We start from the raw sequence: 25,434 nt of genomic DNA, 5'->3' as shown, positions 1-25,434 counted from the left end.
ACACAATGCTTAAATAATTACAAATGTGTTATGTTAATGATGCCCACACGTTCACGTAACAGTACGTGGAGGAGAGGCGAGGGCACAGATGTATGCTTTTGCACTGTTCTTTAGTTCCTCTGCTGTGAATTAAGTGTGCTTGCTATTTTGTAAACAAAGTGTGTTAACAGCTCTTTTCGCATGAAAGTTAAAGTCAAATAACATATGCTCTTAACAACAACAATAGGTGTTAACCGATTAAATTGCAATTGTGCTAGATCTTATACAAACAAACACCGAGCTTTGTTACCAAGACAACTGCAACAACGTGATTCCCGTGGCGCGGTCGGCACCGCCACTTCTCGCTGGCGATGCGCGTGCGACCAGAGCAGCCGTGCTTCTAAAACCAATTCCTCTCCCTCAGCACAATCCGGCACACCGATAAAAACTCACATCCTAAGGGGCAATCAAAATATTTCCTTGTGAACTGTGAACAATTGAACTTTCAGCTCACCTAGTTTTTTTTTTTCTTTCTTTCAGTCTCACTCTCTCTCTCTCACACGCTTTCTTGTTGCATTTCAGAGTAGCAAAATGAATTCAACTCCAAACCTAATTAATCCACAAAGGTTTCATGTCTTAATCCCCAAAGTCAAGGGGGTTATTGTCCTCACAAATGAGGTCAATGTTTCTCCCAGTGGAAATACAGGAACGGCACTGCTACCGAGAGACACAGAAAAGGGGGGGGGGGGGGGCAGAGGGAAATAACTTTTTCTTTTTCTGCATGTACAGTAGGAACTGTGGTGATGACTGCTGAGCTAAGAGTTAGAGATGTAGAGAGCACTGCCTCTGTTTCTCTTCTGGTTGCACTTGGCCTTGTGGTACTGGATCAGAACACCACACACACGGGCTGAGGAGGAACCGGGGCCCTGACACTGCCCATGGCCCGGAGTGGCCCTTAGCTCCATCTACAGGGAGCAAACAATGCCCCAGCACAGAAGACCCACGCCACTTAAAGGACAGACCTCCATAACCCGCCATGTCACCAGCCCTCATTTCCAAGGCAATTTTCACCAAGGCAGCTTTGTACAGCTCAGATACCAAGATCCCTTGCGTGACGCACCGATGACAGTGATAGGTTTGTCATCTTTCTAACAGGAGTACTCGACGTGCCCGGGCCCACTCAGAAGGCAGTTTAATCACTGGCACTCGCGTGCCATGCCGACGGGTGCCGGGATGAGCCGTGTGACCCTGGAGGCTCCAGCGAGGGGATGAGGGAGTGATCTGAGAAATACGCGAGAGTTCGGGCCCTCCTGCGAAGCGGGGCCAGCCAATAGGGCTTTAACCTCCAAATGGCAGCCAACGAGCAGATGAAGGGTGAGCTCGGCGGAGACGACTCAACAGCTTTGAGAGATGCGCCATCTGACGCCGCATACAGTAGCATAAACCAGCGTGAGGGGGGGGGCGAAAAAGAAAGAGGAGGGAAGAAAAGAACATACTGTAAAGGCACAGTTTCAAATTGGCAAAAAAACGGGGGAGACCACCACAAACAGAACAAAGACCTTCTCTTCTACCCACACGAGCGAAGAGGGGTCTCCGTATGAACCCAACACACCACACAGTCTCATTAGCAGGAGCAGTGCTGTTTATGATTACCCATAATTACCAGCACTCGAACGAGACCTAAGAAGGGGGGGGGGGGGGGAAGAGGAAGGAGGAAAAATAGAGACAGAGAGAAAGAGAGAGAGGAGAGGGGAGAGAGAGGAAGAGAGAACAATGCGACTGTAGTCTTGTTACAGGCATTTTCATTTCAAAGTTCTTTCAAGTTGGAGAAATGAAAGAGCTTTACATTGTCATGCCTACCGCTGCGCTTGACACTTTAGTTTAAACTGACAGTGGGAATTAAAATCCGTAAATGGTTTTTATTTTTGAGGCACAATGTAGGAATCAGCTGTCAACGTCAGTGTTTGTTGATTTTTATCGCGAGGGTTATTACATTTCGAGAATGTGACAATTAAAAAGCCCTCGATCATCCCGTGAGTTTGCCTCGGGGCACCAACACCGCACTTCGGAATGCCACGCGGAAAGACGAGGAGCGTTTGCGCCGTTTCGGAGAGGAAGATCTAACCCCGCGCAGTCAGGTCTTACTGATCTCAGCTAAGTTCCGGTCTCCTGCCACACACTAAATTAGGCTTTCAAAACAGCCATTGGTCATGCATATTATAATAAACGCTAACATGCACTGAGAAGGGGTAAAATAAACGGAGAGGTTCTGCGCTTCAAAGAAGAACTCATTTTCTTAGCTGTCGTCTGAGACATCATTACTTAATATGATAATTAAAGCACAGGATCTCACTGTTGGCCTGCGGTCACTAGTGCACTCTGTGAGCAGGCATTATTGAATAATAGCACCCGACACGGCGCACCGGCGGCTTCTGGTCCAAATTGAGTGCGCTCTGGGCGACAGGTCACAGCACGGCTACCTGTAACAGCTACGGCTGAGGGAGAAGAAGTGAATGAACAAACTGGGGAGAGAGGGAGCGAGAGGGACAGAGAGACAGGGAGGGAGAGGAAAGGAAGAAGAGAGATGGGGGGAGAAAGGAATAGAAAGAGAGACAGAGATAAAAGGAGGGAAAGAGATACAGAGAGGGAGAAAAAAGGAGAGAGAGAGGGTGAGAAAGGGAGAGAGAGATAGAAAAGGAGAGAGTGAGAGAGGGTGAAAAAAGAGCGGGAGAGACAGAGAGGAAGAGAAAGAGAGAGAACTTGTTCTCCATCCCTATAGCAGAGGATGTACAGAGGAGAGAAAAGATTTAAAAGGAGAAAAAAGCCCAATTGTTTATTGATTTTATAATAGGCTTAGTGCCAGTGAAATAAAGTGGAGGTCAGCAGGTAGAGCCGGGGCTGGGATCACGGGCGTGACAAACACAAGCGTACGCGGAGGGTAACGAAGCCAGCGTCCCCGTGTTTCCACAGTCCTGCTGTCCCCTGCTAACGTCCCCCCAAAACAAACCACAAATGGCACTTCAACACCATTTTCCCCCCCTCCTTATTTTTCTTCTTTGCTTTTTAAAAATCTAGACATGGTCACCGCAGCACGTAATCGTTTCTGTGGAAAACGGGGCACGGTTCACAGGCTGTCAAAGGGAAATACATCATACAGTCTATAGAAGAGGGTAGCAGAAAGAGAACAGAGATGTTTTATTAGTGTGGCAACGTACCGAACAGCTCCGGTGATTTTCCACATTAGATCAGTTAGTTGGCAGTTAGTTTCACATTGCATATGGGGAAGGTGGTATTACAATGATATCAGATCTCTTGCATTAATGACTCAATTTAAGCACCAGTCACCTTTGATTGGACAAAAAAAATATCAGGTGAGTGACCTCTCTCTCAGCAAATCACTCTGTGCATCTAAAGCACAATGGAGCCTGCATCCGCCGCTTTTATGATGGAAAGGCAGTGATGATTTGTGTGTATGTGTGTGTGTGTGTGTGTGTGTGTGTGTGTGTGAGTCAGGATCAGTGTGTATGTGTATGGCCTGATATATGGATGATAACACTAATTAGCTCATTTTGTTTGGGGCACAACACTCATTAAAAACCCAGTGGGGCCATTAACGCTACCGTCCCTCCAAAATGCAGCAACCGCCATATTAATCTCCCAGCTCCCACTTCTAATGGTAACTGCTTCAGGTTGGGTTGAGAGAGGGCTTTCAGATTGGGATTTCAGATTTCTTGATTTTTCCTGCTCCTGTCCACACACCAAGCAACTCTTCTTTCTGTGTTCATTCACAGGGAGGTGCATGTTCGTTTCTTTCTCACTCACCGATTACCCAGAACACCTCCTCCTCCTCCTCCTCCTCCTCCTCATTAGGGCCGTGCTCCACGAGGCGTACAAGGAGGATTCCCGCGCGCTGGGTTTGACAGTGTTTTCAGCCTTATGTGGTAATGTACCCATAATACCACTGCTTCAGCAAGGCTTGCCATGCCATAAGGCACCACTTACAGACAGGCAGGCAGAGTCTGATAGCACAGGCCTGGTAGGATTAGCTCAGGAAAAGTAGCATTCCGCTAATAGACGAAACACGGAAGCCTTACTCTCATGGGTCAGACGCGTCTAATCTTCAGTGGGCCTGCTTTGCCCGCCGCACTTTAAGCATTGCAACCTGTTCTGGGATTTACAATCAGGCTGCGGTTTGAGCCAGGAAGACGGTGGGGGTGAGGTTGGGGGTGAGGGTGGGGTGGGTTGGGGTGGACGTGGGCCGGGGTTCGGTTGGGGGCAAACACGGCCTAGACACCTAGACGAGCCGTTTACCACTCGATCTGCAGAAAGCACATAGCAGGTATTCACGTATCAAACCACGGGGCCCCGCGCCCAGATGTCAAAACGTTTAAGGAGGTGGCGGACCAAATAAAAAACGAAAAAACAAACGAATAAGTAAACAACAATTAACAAAAGAAGCTATGCGAGACGCAGCAGCATCCGGGGCGTCTCCTCCTCCACGTCCCGCCACTGGACGGGGGAGGGTGAAGAGGCTAACATTCTCCATCTCAGGACTGGAGATTAGCGAGGTTGATGAGATATACGAGTTTGCCATTTGCCCACGGAGCGGCGAGACTCCGGCAGAAGCGGGTACCATATGGCTGGTGAGAGCCTGCCTCCCTCTCTTCCTCCTCTCTGAGCCTGACAGCTGGATGCCTGCTAACAGGGGACAGGGAGCTTGGCAGCTGGGAGCTGAGAGCAAAAAGCTTTGATGCAATGCAAGAAACTTTCCACAGGTAGGCGAGGGGAGGGCGAGACTTATAGCCAGAGAACGAGGGAGCGGTGAGGGAGGAGAGAATGGGGTGGAGAGAAAATGCTTCTGGGAGCACATTAACATGTACAGCTGGCAAACACAAAAGTGTGAGAAACCCCCCCCCCCCTTTCTTTTCTGACATTTTTTTTTGTCTTTGAGTTAAAAGAACCTTTCATCATCTCAAAAAAAAAAAACAAAAACAAAAAAAACCTGCTTCCTTTGGATACACTCGATGCAGTTATGATGATGTTTCGCTGAGAATGAATAAAACAGTCCATTCTGGGGGTTTTTTTTGTTGTTGTTTTAATTAACGCAGAGTGGCGGGGTGAAGAAAGATAAACGGCAGCTGGTGCAGCACAGAGATTCGCACCACGGTACAGCCGTCCGACAAAGAATCGCAAAACTTAGTCTAAAAGTGGGAACGCTGTGCCTGTCAGGTTCAAGTGTGTGGGGGAGTAAATAACTGGGCTAAATACCTCATCTGCTGATGAGCTCTGTGGCTTTTCCATTTTGGGGCGGCTTATCAGTCCTCCCCCGGTGGGGGGAGGAGCGGCGTGGAGCCCGGAGACGCCAGCAGCGTCCTCCACTCCACATCAAATAATTTCACCTCTTATTAATCACGAATGGGCCACTCCAGAACTCAGGAGGTAGTAATGTTCGCTTGGCCACTTGCTGTCGCTGTCAGTGGCGATAAACAATGGCGCCGTGCGCAACCCTGCTGCTGAAAAGGGCAAGCGATCCTTGCTGGAGCGTTACACAACCCAAAATGTCTGTCTGAGAAATGATAAATGCCAAAAATACTCGTAACAAGTGAAGCAGCTTCCTAACTGACTAGTAAAGATCAGGTTGGGTTGGGTTGGGGGGGGTTGGGGGGTGAGGCCAGACAGCTAAAGGTTACATAACGGCCAGCATTGATGATTTGTCTTTGTGTGCACCCAGCCGCACCACCAACAGTCCTGGGACTCTGGTCGCCTTTGCTGTCACGTGTCTCCGATTCCTCCGCTTTGGGAATGCACGCGGGACACCAGATAGTCGGATTCACAACAGAAGTGTCTGGCTTTACACACAGACTTACACAAGTAGCATAATAATAATGATGATGATAATAACAATCAGTTTCATTTATATAGTGCCTTTCTCATCCTCAAGGTCACCAGTTCCCACGGAAGGGCAGGCTCTGTTTTAAAGGGCCTGGGTGAGTCACGAAGGGAACACTTTGCGTCAATACGGGAGAGGCACAAATCTTAGAGGCCGAGAAGATTCCCGACGGCCACGCCAGGTGTAAGGATCTATAGCTGAGAGAGATGGACGGTTTGAATTATTAACACTTATTTCGTAAGCAGCACCAGGGGTAACAGCTGTAACCGCAGTGTACTAAGTCCCCTAAGTCACGCCTCAGTGCTTTAACAAAGAAGGATGCACAATGGCTTAAATACCAGCGAGAAGCAGATTGGTATGGCTTTCTATTAAGTTGCAAAAAACTGGGCTAGCTACTCAGACGATTCCATCTGTATATGTGGCATTTTGTTCTTTGCTACAAGAGGCACGAGCGTCGCCCTCTTACTGCACGGGCCGCCTTTCGTGAAATTTTTTAAACTGAATATATTTTCACCCATGCAGCTCCTTCCCCATGTGTTCATCGGGCTCTTTGTGTCTGCGGCGGAGACCACAGGATGAGCTCGTTGGAGCTGCCGTACCCTCGTCTGCCAGAGGAGGGATCTGTGGGGGGAAAGGTTTGCCCAACCAGAGCGGCGTGCCATCCTGGATCCGTGTTTCCCCCAGTCACATTACCATCCGAAGGGTTTTTTTTTATTTTGTGCTTCCATAATCTCAGTGTTCAACTCCAAGAGCCGTATGAATGATTTTTTAATTCTCTCCCAGCACTCTGTCTCACAGTGCTTGTCTCCTTCTGTCTCCCAATCCTCCTTTCCATCCTTTCTCACTGTCTATATCTCTCTCAGCCATCGGTCTCACTTCTCTCTCACCACGCCACCTAGCCTCTCGTCGTCAAACTCACGTTTTCTCCGTTATTCGACTGACCCTCTCTCGCTCATCTCGTCTCGCCCTCCCTAGCCGTCCCCCAAATTTGCCTCTCACTCCATCATACACACTGTTCTGCTCTCTCGCTCTTTCTCTCCTCTCTTCTGCCAGTCCTCCCCCCTCCTCCCCCCTTTCTCTCTCCCTCTCTCTCCCTCTCTCTCTCCAGACCCCCTGTTGCTGCCTGCTACCCTGAGCCGTGGTGTCGAGTTTGGCTAGAGTCGAGAAGAGCAGCTGGGCCAGGCTAACGGGGAATGATAATGACCTCAGAAATCTGCTCCTCGCTCCACAACAATAGGGTGCTCAGTCTAGTGGAAAATTGTGTTCATCAGCTAGCTCTGCTCTCTTACTAATTGACATTGCCAAATATTTTAAGAACAATTGGAATGCACAGGCAAAAAAGAGGAAGATCTTAATCCATGAATCCATAGACTTATTATGATTTCTTTTCCTGAACCACCCCCCCCCCCACCCCATCCCACTTCTCTTTTTTTTTGCCTTTGATTAGAAGTTAACTATCGCTAAAAATCGTGGGGGGGAAAAAGAAGAGGCAAACTTTTCATGTCATTATCTGCCTCATGTCAGTGTCGTGATGCTGACACAAAGGGCATTTTTATGTGGCCTGTCAATGGGGTTAGGAGAGGGAGAGAGAGAGAGGGGGGAGAGAGAGAGAGAGGGAGAGAGGCGGAGAGAAGGAGGGAGATGGAGAGATGGGCAGAGAGAGGGAAAGAGGAAAAGGAGGGGAGAGATACTCATCACTGCATGATGAATACCCCCCCCCACCCCACCCCCAACAGACACCCACCCCCATCCTGTCCTGTCCCACACAGCATGGTCATGAGAGCAGAAAGGGACAATCTGAGACAAGTGTGTCTCTTTCTAAACGCTGCATTTTAATCTTTATAACGTCCATGTTTTTAATGCAGTGTGCAAGTACATAAAAGAAAAAAATGGGTGAGAAGGAGTGAGAGAGAGAGAGAGAGAGAAGGGGAGCGAGAGACAGAGAGAGAGAGGAGGGGTAAGGGGAAAGGGGGATTCTTCTGACATGGTATCATATGCCTGGTCCTCCATTTTTAATGAGACAAAGGTCAATGTATTCACTTGCTCTTTCACACGAAAGGCACCCCAATCATGCCCAAGTTAACTTGTTCAAACAAAGCAGCCTCCCACCCTGCTCCACCATTTGTGTGCGTTAGAGAGAAAGTGCGACAAGAGGAAGATGGGTGAGACAGAGAGAGAGAGAGAGAGAGAGAGACTCATTCCAGAGGAATTCAGCTCTGACAGAGTCAGACAGCTGTCACCCTCTGCTCGCCAGTCAACATTCCCATCAGAGACACCATAAGCAGCTCGTCACCCAGCTTTTCTGCAAATAAAGTTTTATTTGAACTTTTATTGGGAAGGAACTCAGTATCAGCAGTGAGGCTTCGCTTTCTCAGAACTGTGTACCATGTCATGATATTATCGTCTGAAAGAAGCGCACGATTTAGTGCTGATGGACTGGTTTCTAATAATCTATATAATGCACCTCTTTAAAAAATTTCCCCAGCAAACTAGAAGTTCACAAAATATATGCAGTAAGTATGACACAAAATCACAATTTCAAAATTAAAGCAATGACACCTTCCAAGCCAGCTGAAGAGATGTCATATTGATGCATTTAAAATATTAATATTCAAACAGCCTACCTACCCCGGCACAGCAGCCTTCTGTTACGGAAAGATAAATATTATGTTTTAATTATAAAAACATAAAGCAGAAATGGAGAGAGGGATGAAAAAAGCCCTTCCTTGCCAAGGAGGCTTGTACAGGAGAAAGGTAAGCAATGTTTTGGCAAAGACATGGAATTAAAATCTGGTTGGTATACTGCATGCAGTTTACTTTCTCCATCCTGTGCTCTCTCTCTCTCTCTTTCTCCCTCTCTCTCTCTCTCTCTCTCTCTCTCTCTCTTTCTCCCTCCCTCCCTCCCTCTCTAGTACATTGCTTGGTGTTGTCTCCATAACCAAGCAGGGAATCCTAACAGGATCATTAAGACATAAAACAGACTGATAAATGTTTCATAAGGACTGCCCGGTGACAGCCTCAAAGGACTATGGGCAGAACAGAGAGAAGACACTCACAACCGTGCTTTCATATACGCTGTGGAATACAATTGGAATTTTAAATATATTGAAAAAAGTAATGTTAATTCCCACTACGGGTAATATTTACAAATTGAGTCTAAGAGAGAGAGGAAGGGAGGATAAGAGAGAAATATAGGGGGAGAGTGGGCATGTGAGAGAGAGAAACCAAATGAGCGACTGAGGGGGAAATAAATTGGCCTTTTATATTGTTCAGGCGTGCCCAAAAATATGAAGTCTACATTTATCCAAGACATGTCAGTCAAGCGAGCATACAGACAATTAACGCGCTGAATAGAACTTTTATCATTTGAGGACACCAGAGTCCTGACCTACTGTACTGAAATACAGAAGTGTAATGAATTCGCCTCACGCATTATGACATCTTGTCAGTTTTTTGAGGCCCCCTCTACACCACTGTCCAACACACACACATAAACACAAAAACTCAAAAACACACCAAAAATGTGAAGATGGTGAAGAGAGAGACTCAGAAAAAGATAGATATAAAGAGGTAAAAACTTGGATAGAGAAAGAAATAAAGACTAAGAAAAAGATATAGAGAGGAAAAGACTCAGAGAAAGATAGAGTGATAAAACTCAGATAAAGATTCAGATAAATACACCGACAAAGACTCAGAAAGATATATATAATGACTCGGACAAAGAGAGAACTGAGATAAAGACTCAGCTACACAGGCAGAAGAAAGAGTGGATGGCGTGTGGAACATGTGCTAATGCATTTACTTTGCCACACAAACTCCAGGTTTTTTGATATCAACATACAGACTGCTGCACCTAAATGTCAGGAAGGGGATTCTCACCCACACCCACACCCACACCCTGGGCCTGCATTTCCTCCACTGCTTAAAAAACACATATATCATTTCTATCACTTTGCGTTTGCCGTTACACCCTGGCACGGATGCGCTATTGTATTACATTACGAACAGTGACTCATCAAACGGGTAAACGTATAGAAAATAACTCTCACGCCGTGGATATTTGCAGGTCTTCGTGCATTTTGAAACATGCGTTTTAAAAGACTGGGCAAATGGTTGACTGGCTATTTACGCATGCTCGTGGCCAAGGCATTTGAATGAAATAGATCCACAGCATTTCGTTTTATTCTGACTTTAATTACACAGCAATTACATTGTAACAGTAAGTCTGCATGTGTAATTACCCCCATTGTAATCGTGTAATTAGATGAATATCCATGTTTTATAACCTAAGGCATCCACAGGCGAATCCAATTTCAATTTGCATGGGGCAAGTGTTTCACCAACAGCCCAGAAAGCCATGAAGACCTGGGGATACGTGCCTAATCCTGGCTGTGGTAAAACACCATCCTTCTTACAAAGTATTTAGACATTAGGGATCTGTTGTCGGGAGGTTTCACATTCTTAAGCCCCAGTGATGAGAAGGTAAGCATAAAGTGATATACAGGCTTAAATGTATACGATGCTTCGCAATATTGGATATGCTTGATATTATTGTTCAATATATGTTGATTTGTAGTAAGAAACTAAAGCGAGTGGAGTCTGAACTGAAAAAAAACAACAACATCCCTCTTCCCGTCTGCGTGTGCGTCTTTTATGCAGGGCGAGGCGTTGAGAAACGCTTCCAGAGGACAGGTGTGTATCAGCATGTCAGCCGGTGCCGGGCTGTTGATCGCCCTAACCCTCCGTCAATCATACCCGCCCCTGACGCTGCCTTCTGATAACAACGTTGACCCCTCCCTTGTTCTGTCAAACTCATCGCTCTTTGGCATGGACAAAATACACTCACACCACAAACACCCCCCCACCCCCCACCCGCTTCTCTCAGACCCCTTTTTATGCCCCTTCAAGCCCCGCTTTACATAGTATTACATCAGGTTTCAATAGTGTCTGTTCTGCCATTCAGAATAAGCCTCTGTTTAAGGCAATCTCTGTCTTTTCCTTTCTGTTTCTCTGCACTGGCGCTCAAAGGCCTACCATAATGAATGCAGAAACACTATCAAAAGTGGAGCCCCCTTGTTTATGGAACCCAATTCAGAGTGAAGAATCTGAAATAACAATAGATCTCTTCCCCAGTCAAACCAATCTTGTAATAGTAATAAGAAATAAAAGAGGGGACGAGAGAAAAATGTAATAAAGGAAAAGATAGAGCAGACGTAAAAGAGCTAGAGATTCCAGCGAATGAGAAGCATATTTAAGGTTGATTATTGAGAGGAAGAGGAGAAAGGTCTTTAAAGGACGTTTGTGAGGCGACTCTCCCTCTCTCTCTCTCTCTCTCTCTCTTTCTCTCTCTCTCTCTCTGTCTCTCTCTCTCCCTCGCTCTCTAAACAAGTGCAGTGTTAAAGACAAAAGCGATTGTGTCGACCTTCTTTCACAGTTGAGATGTTATTGTTGATTACAGTAATTCAAGTTTAACTCCAAATTGCAGTGGGTAGGTGGTTTGGAGGTTGTCGAAGCCTGTTGAACAGGGACTGCAGACGCAGTCTGCTGCTTGTTAAAGAGAAAAAAAAACAACAACAAAAAAAGCATCTGCAGATAAGAGGGGAAGTCTTAAAAGGGTGAACGCACGAAGCGAGATATTAAAAGTAAAAGGTATAGCTTTGCCACATCCTGTTGCATAAAATGAAAACACATGCATTTTCACACACACACACGCTCGCACACACACACACACACACACGTACAAACACTTAAAAATTATGGTGCGATTGCTATTTCCAAATGATGTCAAGGTGCAGTGCTACCTGCTAGCCTAGACATTTGATGTGAACCATGGAGCACCTTACCGCAGCATTAGCACTTTGATACTTTGTTGCTGTTTTGCAGTTGGACTCGCAGTTAATAAAGCTCGACCGCACATAAAAACTAAATGTATAAAAACACAGCTAGCATGTCTAATGCTGCTTCACGTCCTCCCTGGTAAGGCTCACCTGTTGCTCTGTTGTGGGCTGGAAGTAGTGTATGATTTCCGTTTATAACCAGAAGCTGTGTCCTTTGTGTGTGGGGCTGCTGCACAGTCTGAGAGTGTGTCTGGGTATGTACACGTATGGGTTTACGTGTGCAACATCTTGTGGCTCACTCATGTGCCTTGCTAGACGACAGGCCCAATTTCTCAAGGGCCCTACTCCTCATGGACCCTACTTCTCAAGGGCCCTATTCCTCACAGGTCCTACTCCTCACAGGCCCTACTCCTCAAGGGTCCTACTCCTCACAGGCCCTACTCCTCAAGGACCCTACTCCTTACAGGCATGGCTTGCTTACAGGCCCTACTCCTCATGGACCCTATTCCTGACATGCTGTACTCCTTATAAATAAAGTTCACTCAGGGGCTCTTCACCGCATATGCCCTGCTCACTTACAAGCCCTAAACTATACAGACCCTTCACCTCACATGCTTCTCATCCCGCTCACTCACCAGTCCTGGTCCCTGTTAAATCACTGGTCCTGGACCGTCACTGGTCCTGGTCCCTTACTGGTCCTGGTCCTTCACTGTTCCTGCTCTCTCAATGGTCCTGGTCCCTCACTGGTCCTGATCTCTCACTGGTCCTGGTCCCTCACTGGTCCTGATCTCGCACTGGTCCTGATCTCGCACTGATCCTGGTCCCTCACTGGTCCTGATCTCTCACTGGTCCTGCTCTCTCCCAACAGAGCCAGTCCTCAAGGTCAGCTTTAAGGTACAGAGATGGCATTGGGGCAGCTGGCGTCATGCCTTCTCCACCACAGAGCCCCCCCCACCCCCCTGCCCCCCTGCCCTCTTCCCCTAAGGTGGACAGCCACATGGGGATTTCAGCTGGTGATCACACTCTACTGTAACACCAGCTAAGCCAGGAGGAGACAGACAGAGAGGCAGACAGTGAGATAGAGTGACTGAGAGCAAGAGACAGCATGTGAGAGAGAGTGAGAGATCTGAAAGAGAGGTTTTAAGCTATGTACACCTTAATGAAATGAGGTTGTGATAAAATAGCCATTAGTCTTGTGGACTCAGAAATGATCCAATCATGCTCTTACAATTGTTCTAAGGGGGCTTTTATTCCAGCTGAATCATTAAATATATATTAATACATTACATTACACTTCATCAAAGCATCATATGCTGTTCATCATCATACACTACTGGTGTTTACACTTTGGCAATTTATAACCATAGATTTCACAAGAATTTATAAAAGCCATGAGCTAAATCTCATAGATTCAAAGTATTTGTAAAAGAGATGCAAAAGAAATAAAACTTCCTGCATTAAAATTCAGAAGATAATTACTTCCGTGACATACCCTCTCTCTGTTGAGATGTGTTTAGGTTTTAACAGTCTCTGTAAAGAAAATAGGTTTTATCTTCTCCTCATTTTCATTAATTCCTAATTGGGGTGGGGGTTGTCTGTTATTATTCCTTAGATTAAAATAAACATAGCCCAATGAATGTTTAAACCCATCACACTACATGGGAGTGATAAGGACTAGGAATAAATAAACAATTTCTTCTGTTCTGCAGAAATTAAGTTGCTTAGACCCTTAAGCTATGCTATTTTTTTTCATGACAACTTAAAAGCGCATTTTACCCAATAAATGAAGTTCACTCTTTTTTTGACCTGCTTTATATGTATATCTTTAATTAGTGCCTTGTTTAGCTTAAACCAACTGATTATCACATAGTCGTGACCTAATTAACGGACGGGCTGCTTAACTGTGGTGTTCCACCCCGAGGAATGAGAAAGTTACCTTTAAAACTTCTGTAATCATTAGCTGCAGCCTCTTTTTAATCCCAATAAACACACACTTTATCTGCACAAGAGCTGTGTCCCTCAGCTCTGGTAGGTTTCGACATCTCCTTCTCTTATGTGGAGATGTTTTAATCGCTCGTAATGGGCCCTCTCCATAAAGATCCTTCGTGAATTTTCCACAGGGATGGCAGTGAACAGCGTGCAGCGTACCATCTACACGCTCCTGCCCCGGCACGGTGAAGCTAAAGAGAGCTCTGTGGGTAGGCCTGCTCCAACTAATTTGTGTGTTTAGCTCGGCAGTAGTAGCACAGTAAATAATGGAAAGAGCTTCAAGCAGTGAGGCTCTCTGAGGGTGTGTGATGGGCATCCGAACAGAGGCGTTATGTATCTAAGTTATGCGTGGAATGTGGAGCTTGGATTTGTCACTGCTTTTATTCTTTGAGTGAGCACATTTCAACAAGCACATTTGATCACCTCGCGCCAATGCACAAATATGCACACAAACGCGCACACACACATGCACACACGCAATCACATACACATCCTGTCTCTCACAAATAAGAAACATGGACTACACTGCCTTGAAACTCGTTTCAAAGGTGAAACGGATATGCCATGCAAAAGGAAACTTTGTCGTTTAGCCATTTAGCAAAACAGGTATAGGTTTAACTTTACACACACATACGCACACACACACACAAACACATACACACATATATACATTCATACACACAAACACACACCAAGAGTGATAGAGTAAACTGCTACTGGTTTCCAGTAATTCATGGCCCTTTTTATTTCCTAAACATCTTTAACTACACTTCTAAACTAGTCGTCGTACTGCCTGTAGCCAATTAGCACAAGTAAATGACTCTTACCTGAGGATGGGGACGAGGGGTGAGGGCTGTCGTCCTGCACGCTGCCAGTCTGGGAGTGGCCTCCTCCAGCTCCACTCTCCTCCGTCACATTGGAAGAGCCCGGGGTGGTGGAGCGGCTGATGGACTGGGACTCGGGGTCGCTGGCCGAGCCACGCCTCTCGTCCAGGCTGTGCTGGAGCCCCTCTTCCGGGCGACGCTCCTTGCCGTGCACCCGGGAGTGGACCACCATCTGGTGGTACGTGCGGAACACTCTGCCGCAGTCAGTGCACTCAGTGGGCTTCTCTTTCAGGCCGGCCAGACTGTACTCGAGACCCTGGCGCAGGCCCAGGCTGCCGTGGTGTGGCAGGAACTCGCGGTGACCATCAAAGCCTCCAGCTTCTTCCTTCATGGGCAAGATGCCTCCACTGCTTCTCACGGTGTGGAGGGCGTCGGGGTGGTTCTTCTGCTTGGGGCCGTCGTTGGAATCCAGGGTCGAGTGTTCGTGTTTGTCTTTCCCGAAGGGCGCCATGCCGGCGGCACTGGTCATCTCCTCCTCCTGCCCGTGAGTTGCGTGGTGCTGCTCTTTCGGCATAAAGGACCGCTCCATGGCCATGCTGCGCGCCATGATCTGCCAGGCCTGGTAACTGTTGAGCGGGTCCATTTCCGCCACCTTGGCTGCCGCCTGCAGGCGCTCCATGCAGCTCGACTTCAGGGGAGGTACCAGGTTCAGGCAGCCCAACAGGGAGCGCTTCTCACTCTCCCCCAGGCCATGGCTCATGCCAGCCATGGGGCCCAGAAGCTTCCCGAGCATCTCTTTCTCCTTCATTGCTATGCCAGCCTTGGCCAGCATCTGGTGTTGCTGCTCGGCCAGGCCTTGCTTGTCGGGAGCGAGGAAGCCGCCCTGCAGACAGGAGATGTAGCGTGAGTACAGGTTGGCGTGGGCCTCCTGCGCTAAACTGCTCATGCTGTTGACCGACGGCCCGTCTTGGTCCCCCGCTGCGCTGCCCATTGGGGGTTTGCTCTTGATGGCCAGCTTGTTGAGGTGCACCTTCATGTGGTTCTTCAGGAACCAGGGCTCCTTGAAGCGCCGTCCACAGATCTGGCAGCAGTGCTCGAAGGAGTCCTTGTGCTTGCGCATGTGGCCCTTCAGGAACCACGCCTGGCTGAAGATCTGGCCGCAGACGTCGCAGCGGAACTCGTTGGCGGGCTTCTCGCCGCCCCCGACCCCGGCGCCCTGCCCTTGGCACGACTCGGCGGTGATGTGGGCCTTCTCCACGTGGCTGATGAGGTCCTCCTCCTGGGAGGCGGCAAACTCGCACAAGGTGCACTTGTAGGGCTTGTGCAGGATGCGGATGTGGCGCTCCAGCTCCTCGCGTTTCTTGAACTTGCCCTTGCAGAAGGTGCAACGGAAGCCCGTGGCCGGGTTGAGGGCCTGCTCGTCTTGCTGGCCAGCACCGGTGGGTTTGGGAGAGCCGGAGGGCTGAGCCGGCCCCTCCTGCGTGGCTCCCAGACTCGTGGGGGTCAGGAGTCCGCACGCAGAGCCGGGCTGCTGCTGACTGGGGCTCTGCAGGCCCATGTGGGTGGGCAGAGACTGGGAAGGCTGCAGGAGACTGTTCCTCATTTGCTTGTCCCGCAGGATGGCGCGCTCCTCGAGCTCGTGGAGAAGGCGGTTTTCCTCACGCACGCGACCGCGACCCTTTCCCAGGCTTCCCAGCTTGTGGGTGCGGAGGTGTATCTTCAGGTTGCCCTTCTGGGCTGCTCGGTGGTCACAGTATGGGCATTTGAAGGGCTTCTCACCAGTGTGGGTGCGCATATGCAGGGAGAGGATGCTGTTGAAGCGGAATCTCTTGCCACATAGCGGACAGGGATACTTGCGGTTCTTGCGAGCGTCGTCCTCTATGTCATTCATCTGGGACATGATACCCAAATTCTGCCCATTGAGGAACTGCTGCAGGTCGACACGCCCATTGAGACCACCCAGGGCACCTGCATCCATATTACGGTTGAGTTGATTGGCTAGCAGAGCCATCTGACTGCTGATTGGCTGGCTCGCCAGTGTGGCGTGTGTTTTCTCATCCAGAGGGGTGGCCGCCTTTTCCTCTGGGATTTGTTGACGGTTCTGTAGGTCAGGAAAGGCGTGGCCAAGCTGGGCAGTCAGCTGATGCAGCTTCTGACTGATTGGATAGCGGCCATTAAGCACGGCACTGCTGATATGGGTGTCGGCATCTGGGACCGCTGAGGACACACCAAGGCACAAACTAGATTCTTCCATCCTGTGGTAGTGAACAGGAAAGAAAGAGATGACATTAAGTCAGCACACACCTTCGGATGGCTTAAAGGCACCGCTATTGTTCACAATCAACAGGAAACGAAGAATAATAGGCAGGGATGAAAAAGGGGAACGTAAAATGATACAAGAGACATTAAGGACATAATATATATCAATTAAAAATGGATACATCCACACTACTTTGGTTACTCACAAGTCACTGCTGTTTTTTTATAAACTGTCCATTGTTTCCAAGCGTTTAGGTGTGAATGCCCTTTCTACAGCAGTGTCTCAAGTTTCACTGCGAGAAAAAAGCACTTCACTTAAAGAACATTTCAGTATTCTGGGTGGTGTGCTGAAGGTCATGTTTCCCAACTAAAGAGTGTCACGGCACATTCTTAGTACTGGTTTTATTAAGGTTTTTAGCACTTTCCATTGGCTACTAAAGGGGATGTAAAAGTGAACAAAACCTTTGCTGTGCTGCTAATATGTAATCGTATTGTGAATATTACATCAGCTTATGTGACAAAGGTTATCGGATGTAAAGAAAGCTAATTCCACTCACTCTTGAGAATTTCATTGGTATTTCATGCAGTCTGTATGTCTGTGTGTGGGGGGTGGTTATTAACGATGACTGCACCACAGCGATGGGCGTGAAGAAAAAAAAGTGAGTTTATCTCTCTCTCTGGTTTATGAAGAACTACATGTTCTCTCACACTTGGGGGAAAAGCTGTAACTCTCAGAACTTTCTCTCAAACAGTAACACAATTTTGGAGGCAATAATTACCCAGTAAACACGGCACGGCGCCGCATAATTAAGGTACTTGGGCCCATCCTATCAGAATTCCTCCAATTACACGCCTTAATGAAACAGAGCAGTGGCATTGTCGTGGAGCTGTCGCAATGCTACAATTATGATATTAACAATAGCACTTAAAACCAAGGGGTTACTCCAGTAAACACACGCGCTTATCTCACTGCTCCGACACTTGTCTTGGTGTAATTTTTCATTAAGAGGCACATTACGTTTGATGTGAATCGCTTTGCTCTCGCAAGCTCCTTCCCTTTTTTTTCCACTTTTCTCTCGCTCTCGTACAGCTTCCGATGAGGACAAAACAACAGTTGGCATTATTGAAAGGGTTCCCAATGTATCTAAGGCTTCCCAGGCATTTAAAATGGCCACGGAGCAGCCCAGCACGCCCTCAGGATGAAATGAATACACAAGCAGAGTCTGTTGTCATCTGGCATGGCCGCGCTAATTCAGGATGCAGTGTGCACCGACTTAAGGAGGGATAATGGTGTTTGCCACGTTCTCCTGTGACCGATAGGGTCAAGCTTCAGAAACAATAAAGTGAGTTTTGCTTTGGTCGACAAAATATTGTATAATGTCTCATTAAGCTGATTAGTATGCTGCCTAGTAACAGTGGTCATGTGCTATGACACATTATTAAAACAAGCAGCATTAGTATTAGCATGAGGTATATGTTTTCAAAAGGAAAAGTAGGGACAATTGAGCAGCAGATTTTGTACAGCACAGTCAACGTGAGTAATGGCTTCCTCCAGCTTTATTTAGAAACAAAATGCATTCACGTGATGTCTTCATCTTCTCTTTCTCTCTCTCTCTCTCTCTCTCTCTCTCTCACACACAGACACACACATGTACGCACACCTAAGGAAGACTAAGCTGAGCTAGGCCAGGGAACCCATACCTTCCGGTCATTAATAACCCTTTTAAATGGTGCAGATTGACCCAGTTTAACCCACAGGAGAGCAGCTACCTAATGACTCAGCATGGGAAGGCTACAGGCTGCTGACACACTACATCCCAGCTTTCTCTGAGGGCTGAGCCTCCTCTGGGTGGCACCTTCCCTGGAAGCATGTCTTCTACAGCCCCGTGCCTTGTAATTACAGTGCAGGACACAGGCACAACAGTTTTGTTCAAGTGCAAATAAAGTGGGTGATTTGTCCCCGCAGTCCTCCAGCCTGCAGTAACCAGCGCGGAGGGCGAGAGAGACAGAGGAAGTCCGTTAGCGCGCCAGTTCGGACAGACGCGAGCATCCCGGAGCCGCAAACACAAACGGCCCATTAAGGAGTCCAGGGCTCGCTCTGGAAGGCGGTGGGGGTGGGGCGCATATTTGCTGACACGCCAACTTTAAGGGTCATAATAAGAGCCCGCCTGTCCGTCCGCTATTTGCTCCGCCCACGCCGCGTCGGATGCCGGCTCTTATCGCTCCGGCGTGAATGAAACACCGCGGCGCCGTCCGATCTGTACCGCGCGCGCACCGTGGGTTGATGCTGAATGCCAGTACGCTTTGTCTCTGGCTACATCGACGAGGAATTTAAAGACAAAAAGAACACCACAGACCGGGTGAGAACAATGGACCGTGGGCATGTTTACGCGACTTGACATCTGGGTGTGTCCCGGCTATGTCGCTAAGCAATATCGAATTCCGATATTAAGCTAAATCAATATTAAGAAACTCGGAAGAGGTGAGAACTGCATTAGAAAGGGGGCAAGCATTAGTCTGCAAAGACAGTGAGATTAGACTCAAAAGAGCCAGTGAGATTAGACTCAAAAGAGCCAGTGAGATTAGACTCCGAAGAGCCAGTGAGATTAGACTCCGAAGAGCCGGTGAGATTATAACAAAGAGATAGGAAGGTTAGATTGAAGAGCCAGTGGTTACACCGAAGAGCCAGTGAGATTATAACAAAGATATAGGGAGTTTACATTGAAGAGCCAGTGAGTTTACATTGAAGAGTCAGTGAGGTTGCACTGAAGAGCCAGTGAGGTTGCACTGAAGAGCCAGTGAGGCTAGGCGGCTGATATTTAGCCTTAGGCCTGCGCCTTATGCCTTCGGAGCCTCTTTAGAAAGGGAGCCGTTAACACTGCTTTTACATGACAGCTTGAGCCTCGAGCAGTGGCCCCAGAATCAGATGAAGGCTGTGTGGAAGTGGCTGGCAGACACAAGGCCTTCTGCAATAGGAATCTATGATTTAAGCAAAGCTTGATGAGCTGCTGCTCATTTGGAGAGATAGCGGCGTGCCCTTTTCTCCAATTTGATTTCCTGTTTTATCTTTACCATATAACAAAGGCAGATAGACAAAGGAACAATGTGGAATGAACTGACGGATCCAGTTTGTTTTTGAACGTCCCCTTGCTGACGAGTATATGCAAATGAAGGGCATTAATATGCCTTCCTTGCTCCCGAATCATTCCTTTTTTTCTGATTAAAAAAGGACATTTCATATGGTAAAGGATGTGACACATACTTGCAAAGGCATACAAACTAATGCGTGTGCACATGCACACAGAAACACACATACACACACATGTAAACTATTTTACTCTCTCTCTTTCTCACACACACACACACACACACACACACACACACACACACACACACACACACACACACACACACACACACTAGCCTTTTAAAAGGCCATCAAAAAATTATACTGGGAATACTCTGAGAGGCATCACTATGGTACAATTATCTGCAACATGCATATGTTTCACAGTATAATCAGCAAATGCTCTATGCCAAGAGCCTTATCTCTAAAGAAACAAAGTAATTAAAGTCTAAATATTTCTGCTCTTAAACTCTGTCACACTGTCATAGTTAACACATATCTGATAATGGCCTCAGACGAAATTTTGCAGTACACAAAATACGAGTGGCAATTTGTCAAAATTGCATATCCGAAATGTATAAAGATAGATTATAATGATCAGTGAATGAACTGCATTAATTTATCTTTCCATTTTCTTTACCAATGACACTTTAATTAATTTTGCCTTTTTGTCATTTTTTTCCATTTATAGGGTTTTACTCTGTCTAATGACGATAGAAGTGCAAATGTGAAATATCAGCTCTGCAGTTTTGGCCTGTAAACTTTCTGTTTTTCCACTATGACCCAGATTTATGAATACACCACTAGCTCTTAAAATTACATACGCATCACATCTCTCACTCAGGGTCTGCTTAGTCATTTTGTACTAGCAACAAGCAACAACAGAATAACAAACAATATCAAACCTCTGATCTTTTGAGAAACGCGAGCTACAGGTCGCCCTGCATGCGAGCGTTTTGCAGATTACCTTTCCGTTTCTCCGGCGGTACGGCTACCTGCACGGCTCACCTGTTTGGACGACTGCCATTGAGGGGAGGCTCACAGACGCCGAGGCCGCTCCACCCACCAGCCCCCCCAAACCCCACCCCGCCTCCACCCGCCTCCTGTTCTGAAGTCCGGGATGCCCGTCAGGCCTCCGAGACCGTGTCTCCCGTGTCCCGCGACTGCCTGCCCGGCATCAGCTGCGAGCGGGCGGCGTGCTCGAAGGAACGCGAGGTCTGCCGCAGAGCAAAAGCCGCCACGACTTCCTCTGCTGGTGTGTTCTCACACGGCTGGCAGCGGCGTGCAACGCTACAGTCTGTGGTTAATATGCAGTCTCTTCAAGCAACAAGGCAAAACAACCGGATTCCTCTCTTATCTTCGCTCAACTTTCTGACGCTGCTTGCAAATCGCTCCTGCACCCCTATACCTTAATTAGAAAGTAAAACTTGACACCGTCTGATGGCTCCGTTTCAGGCCTGCATTTTATAGTGTGGATATTATTTCGTTTCTAGCGCCCACCAGCAGCTGTGTATAATGTGCCCAGACAACTTATATAATAACATTGTCCTTTGAGGATTATGCAAGGCAGATGTCATTTGTTTGCATTTAAGAGCTTCCAAGGACAATATGAGATAGCTGTGTGTCACTTTAACAAAGACCTCACAATGCTCGTGTTGTTACTGAGACTGCACTGACTCTGCTCAGCAAAGGTGTTGTGGAGATATTTAATCTGATTGTGGTTTTCGATACAATCTGCAGTATGCATTTACAAAGACGCAGGAATGTGCTTTGCTCTGTGTAAGAGAATGATCTGATTGCAAAAAAAAAAAAAAGTTTCATGGACAACCTAGCTTGCTTGCATTTAAAATACGTTAAGATGTACACGTCACGCTCAATAAAGAAATATTAAAGATTGAACTTTATGATCAAGTTCAGATGTGTTGGTACAGTCATGTCCTTGAGCTAAATTCTTGGCAGATCTCACAGATCAACACAGAGAGTGGAACTGGGGTTCAATACAACACAAACCACTGCAATTTAGCCGGTTGTGGAAAAAACGAATTTGAAAGTTTGACCCACCTCCCAAAAGGACATGATATACATCTATTTCTACATTTAACAGCATGTTTGTGATCTACATCAAAGATCAAACTTTGCGAGATGTTATTTAGGATTGCTTTCTTTAGTTATATATTTTACCTTTTATATTTTGAGTCACATATTTTGATATTAGAAATAACTGACAACCGTCATCTCACTTGAAACAAAATTCAAAGGGAACAAATGATGGGTAATTAGCAGCTTTGTTATTTTAGGCTCATATCGATCAACATCCATTGACTAATTACTATGCAGTGCCTCATTAATTAATTATGAAGGAGGTCATCGTTATTAATAAATCAATCATTATTTGCTCAGAGTGCAGAAGTCAGCCTTAGTTCCATCCGTTAATGACTTTGATGTTAAGAAATAAAAGGAGCTGAAGAGTAGGAAAATGGTTGCCATATGTTGCATATTTAATGTGTGGATATGGTCATGCATGCTATGTATTTATGAACGTATAAGCAGCAAGGCACGATAGCTAAATCATAAGCAGATCGTGGCTCAAATCCCACTGTGTGCACATATCAGTGACTCAGGCCCAATCTGTCTAACTCTCTCTCTCTCCCTCTGGCTCTCTCTCTCTCTCTCCATCTTTTTCACTGTTTAGTCTATTGCAGGTGGTCTTCAGAATGCTTCTAATTAATCCAATAAAACGTGCCTTGTTTTTCTTCCTCTCGATGCTCTTTGACTGAACTGGATTATTAGTGGCTGTAATGAGGCATTAAGGGAAGGTTCTCAGCACTGGAACTGAACAGAGTCAAACGGCAGGCACGCAGGCTACAAGAACAGAGCTATTTTCACTGCGACTCTTCACAAAATGGAGGTGGTATTCTTATTTGTGGTTAAAACAGAAGACAGTGTGTGACCTAATTATAGGATTATGGGTTGAAGCCTCTGTACATGCATACTGCAACAGTCGCACATATACTTGGGTTGAGTAGACTTGCTCTCCTTGCCTGACCCCTCCCCTATCCCTCACCCCCCCCCCCTCTCTCTCTGTATGTCTTTCTCTGTCTCACATAATATGTCATTGAAGAGGTCTTAAGAGAACTTTTCAACAGGTAGTTCAGCTTTCAGCTCATCTCTACAGATCAGTATGAGCCTACCAGAAGGAAGGAGAGAAAGAAGGAGGAGGAGGGGGGGGCTGCTCTTTCATCCCCATGTCAGATGGGCTTGTTGGGATGCCAGGAGAGGGAAGATCAATGGGGGACCAGAGAATTCCCACAGTTCATTGTCCTGCATCATGGCCGTCATCATCAACTTGGGCCGGCCAAATGCTCAAAGCCTCCTTTTATGCTAGCTATTCACAGTGTTATCCCGAAGTACAGCAGATGTATCATGTGTGTGTGTGTGTGTGTGTGTGTACGCGCGCACGTGCAGGCGTGTGTGCGTGTGGGCGGGTTGGTGTCGTACAATGGTATTCGCAGCAGTGTGTAGGGACTCCTGCCTGTAGATTTTACGCTGTGTGTGTAGGGAGGAAGATTAATAACTCTGGGCATTTGTTAAGCAGACAGCGAGCCGGAGAGGAGCAATCGCGGGGGTCTCGAAATGAAGATGTGTGGGGGGCCTCAAAAAGGTGTTTATCTCACATGCAGACATGTAATGAATACACATGTTTACTGTTTTCTCTGATTAATAGAAAAGAACCACCGGTTCACACTGAGCCTAATGGTAAGTTGTGCTTGTCCAAAAATAGCATGTGATTAACTCACTTAAACAGTGAAAAACCTGCGTGTACAGAATGACACGGCATGGCCAGAAAGGGTGGCAGCATCCAGAAAGAGACGCTCTCCTCACACCCAGCGGTCAGGCCACGAGGTCAGCGAGGCGCCGTTGTTCCGGCTCAGAGCGACCCATCAGGGAGCAGCCGCTGATAGTGACGGCCTTCCTGACCCTTACCCCAGCGGGCAGAGGGTTACAGCATGGTGCAAGGAGCCCAGGCAGGGTCTCTGCTGCTTTGGGGACGAGGTGAAAGCCCAGGCCAAACGGGCATCTACTAACTCTTCTATCAGCAGATTTAAGTGTGACTGGGTGAGTTTGTTGTGTGATGTCTTTTTGTTGTTTTTTTTAAGCAAAACATTGTATTTGGACCGGCTGTTCCCTCAGAGGTAGTTGCAAACAAAGCTTACCTTTTCCTGAAAACTTCAAATGTCAGTATAACCCCTGAATAAGTGAATATCAGAAATAATTGCTGTTTTCTTTTCGCTCACGCTGGTTCTGTTCGTATGAGTTTTGCATAATGACTTCAACAAGGGGTGTTGTTTTGACAGGTGGTGAAATCAAGTCAGGAGGAGAGGGAGACAAGGTTCAATTTAGTTTGTGAATCTTTTAATTGTTGCATGGCTAATTAAAATAAAAGCGTGTGTGTGTGTGTGTCTGTGTGTGTGTGTTTGTGTGTGAGAGAGAGAGAGATAGAGTCAAAGCCTCTTTAACTCATTATGCTATGTACCATGTGCACATGTACATACACTGAGCTCTACACGGAGTCTTTAGGAAGGTAGACTTAAATGTAACTGTCCAAGAGAACACAAGGGAGGAGAACACAAAGGTGGAGAACACAAGGGTGGAGAACACAAAGGTGGAGAACACAAGGGAGGAGAACACAAGCCCATGTCAGCGTTCTTTCCTTTCTAGCTCTTCACAACTGGAGTCTGAAGTTTGGAGTTTTCACAAAACAAATGTATGGCTAATTAGAGATACTCATTACGAAAGCTGAGTAATTATTTTACATCATGTCTGCGTTAATTGAACAATTCTTCAATGTCTTTTGAAAATATCTTCTTTTGTGTGTGTGTGTGTGTGTGTGTGTGTGTGTGTGTGTGTGTGTGTGTGTGTGTGTGTGTGTGTGTGTCAGTCTTTCCTTTAGACGAGACAAGGCCATAAACAGGTAGAACAGCCTTATGCTCTTGAATGAAAAAGGACTTCTGTCATGGCAAATGGACTTTTTAAATATTGAACCGCGGCATGTCTTTTTAATACGGGTGAAGTTAAATATCCTTTATGCTGTCACACTGATAAACTCCCCAGCTAATCTGAGAGAAAGTTTCACTTCTGAGAGAGAAGCACTCTATCAAGGCAGTTATGCAACTGCTCTGGGTTTGTCCATAAAGCTTTTAAAAGGCAGACCGTGCACATCCTGTTTAAGAAAAGCCAGTAATCTTATCAAAGCCATCAGGAAGTCAGACATAAGTGGAAATGCTCACAATTCTTTGCATACGTTACAATATCTTTTTTTTTTCTTAACTGCCATTGTTTTCAGCTGTGAGTGGCACTGTAGGAGTGTCAGAATGCTGTCTTTCTCTTCTCCGTGCAGTTCAAAGTTAGTCATAACATTTGAATCTGTCAGTCACTGCTAAGTATTCAAAGAGCGGAGTGGTGGGTGTATTAAAAAAAGAGAAAAAGAGAGAGAAGTGCATTCCTTATTGGGAGAGTGTGTGGGTAACG

The 25,434-nt window shown here is 46.7% G+C and overlaps 1 protein-coding gene across 4 annotated transcripts in view; it reads right to left on the bottom strand.

Annotated features, from left to right (window-relative positions):
• Positions 1–25,434, bottom strand: part of znf536 (zinc finger protein 536) — a 134,484-nt gene that overhangs the window by 73,798 nt on the left and 35,252 nt on the right. For all 4 annotated transcript variants that reach the window (XM_076998140.1, XM_076998149.1, XM_076998119.1 and 1 more), the window contains exon 4: positions 14,523–16,774. In XM_076998140.1, the coding sequence (XP_076854255.1) occupies positions 14,523–16,773 (2,251 nt within the window). In that variant the 5' untranslated portion in view covers position 16,774. The remainder of the gene's footprint in view (positions 1–14,522; positions 16,775–25,434) is intronic.

Source organism: Brachyhypopomus gauderio, chromosome 1, assembly GCF_052324685.1.
Source record: "Brachyhypopomus gauderio isolate BG-103 chromosome 1, BGAUD_0.2, whole genome shotgun sequence".
In the NCBI taxonomy this organism is placed as follows: Eukaryota; Metazoa; Chordata; class Actinopteri; order Gymnotiformes; family Hypopomidae; genus Brachyhypopomus; species Brachyhypopomus gauderio.
This window is presented reverse-complemented; position numbering and strand designations above follow the sequence as displayed.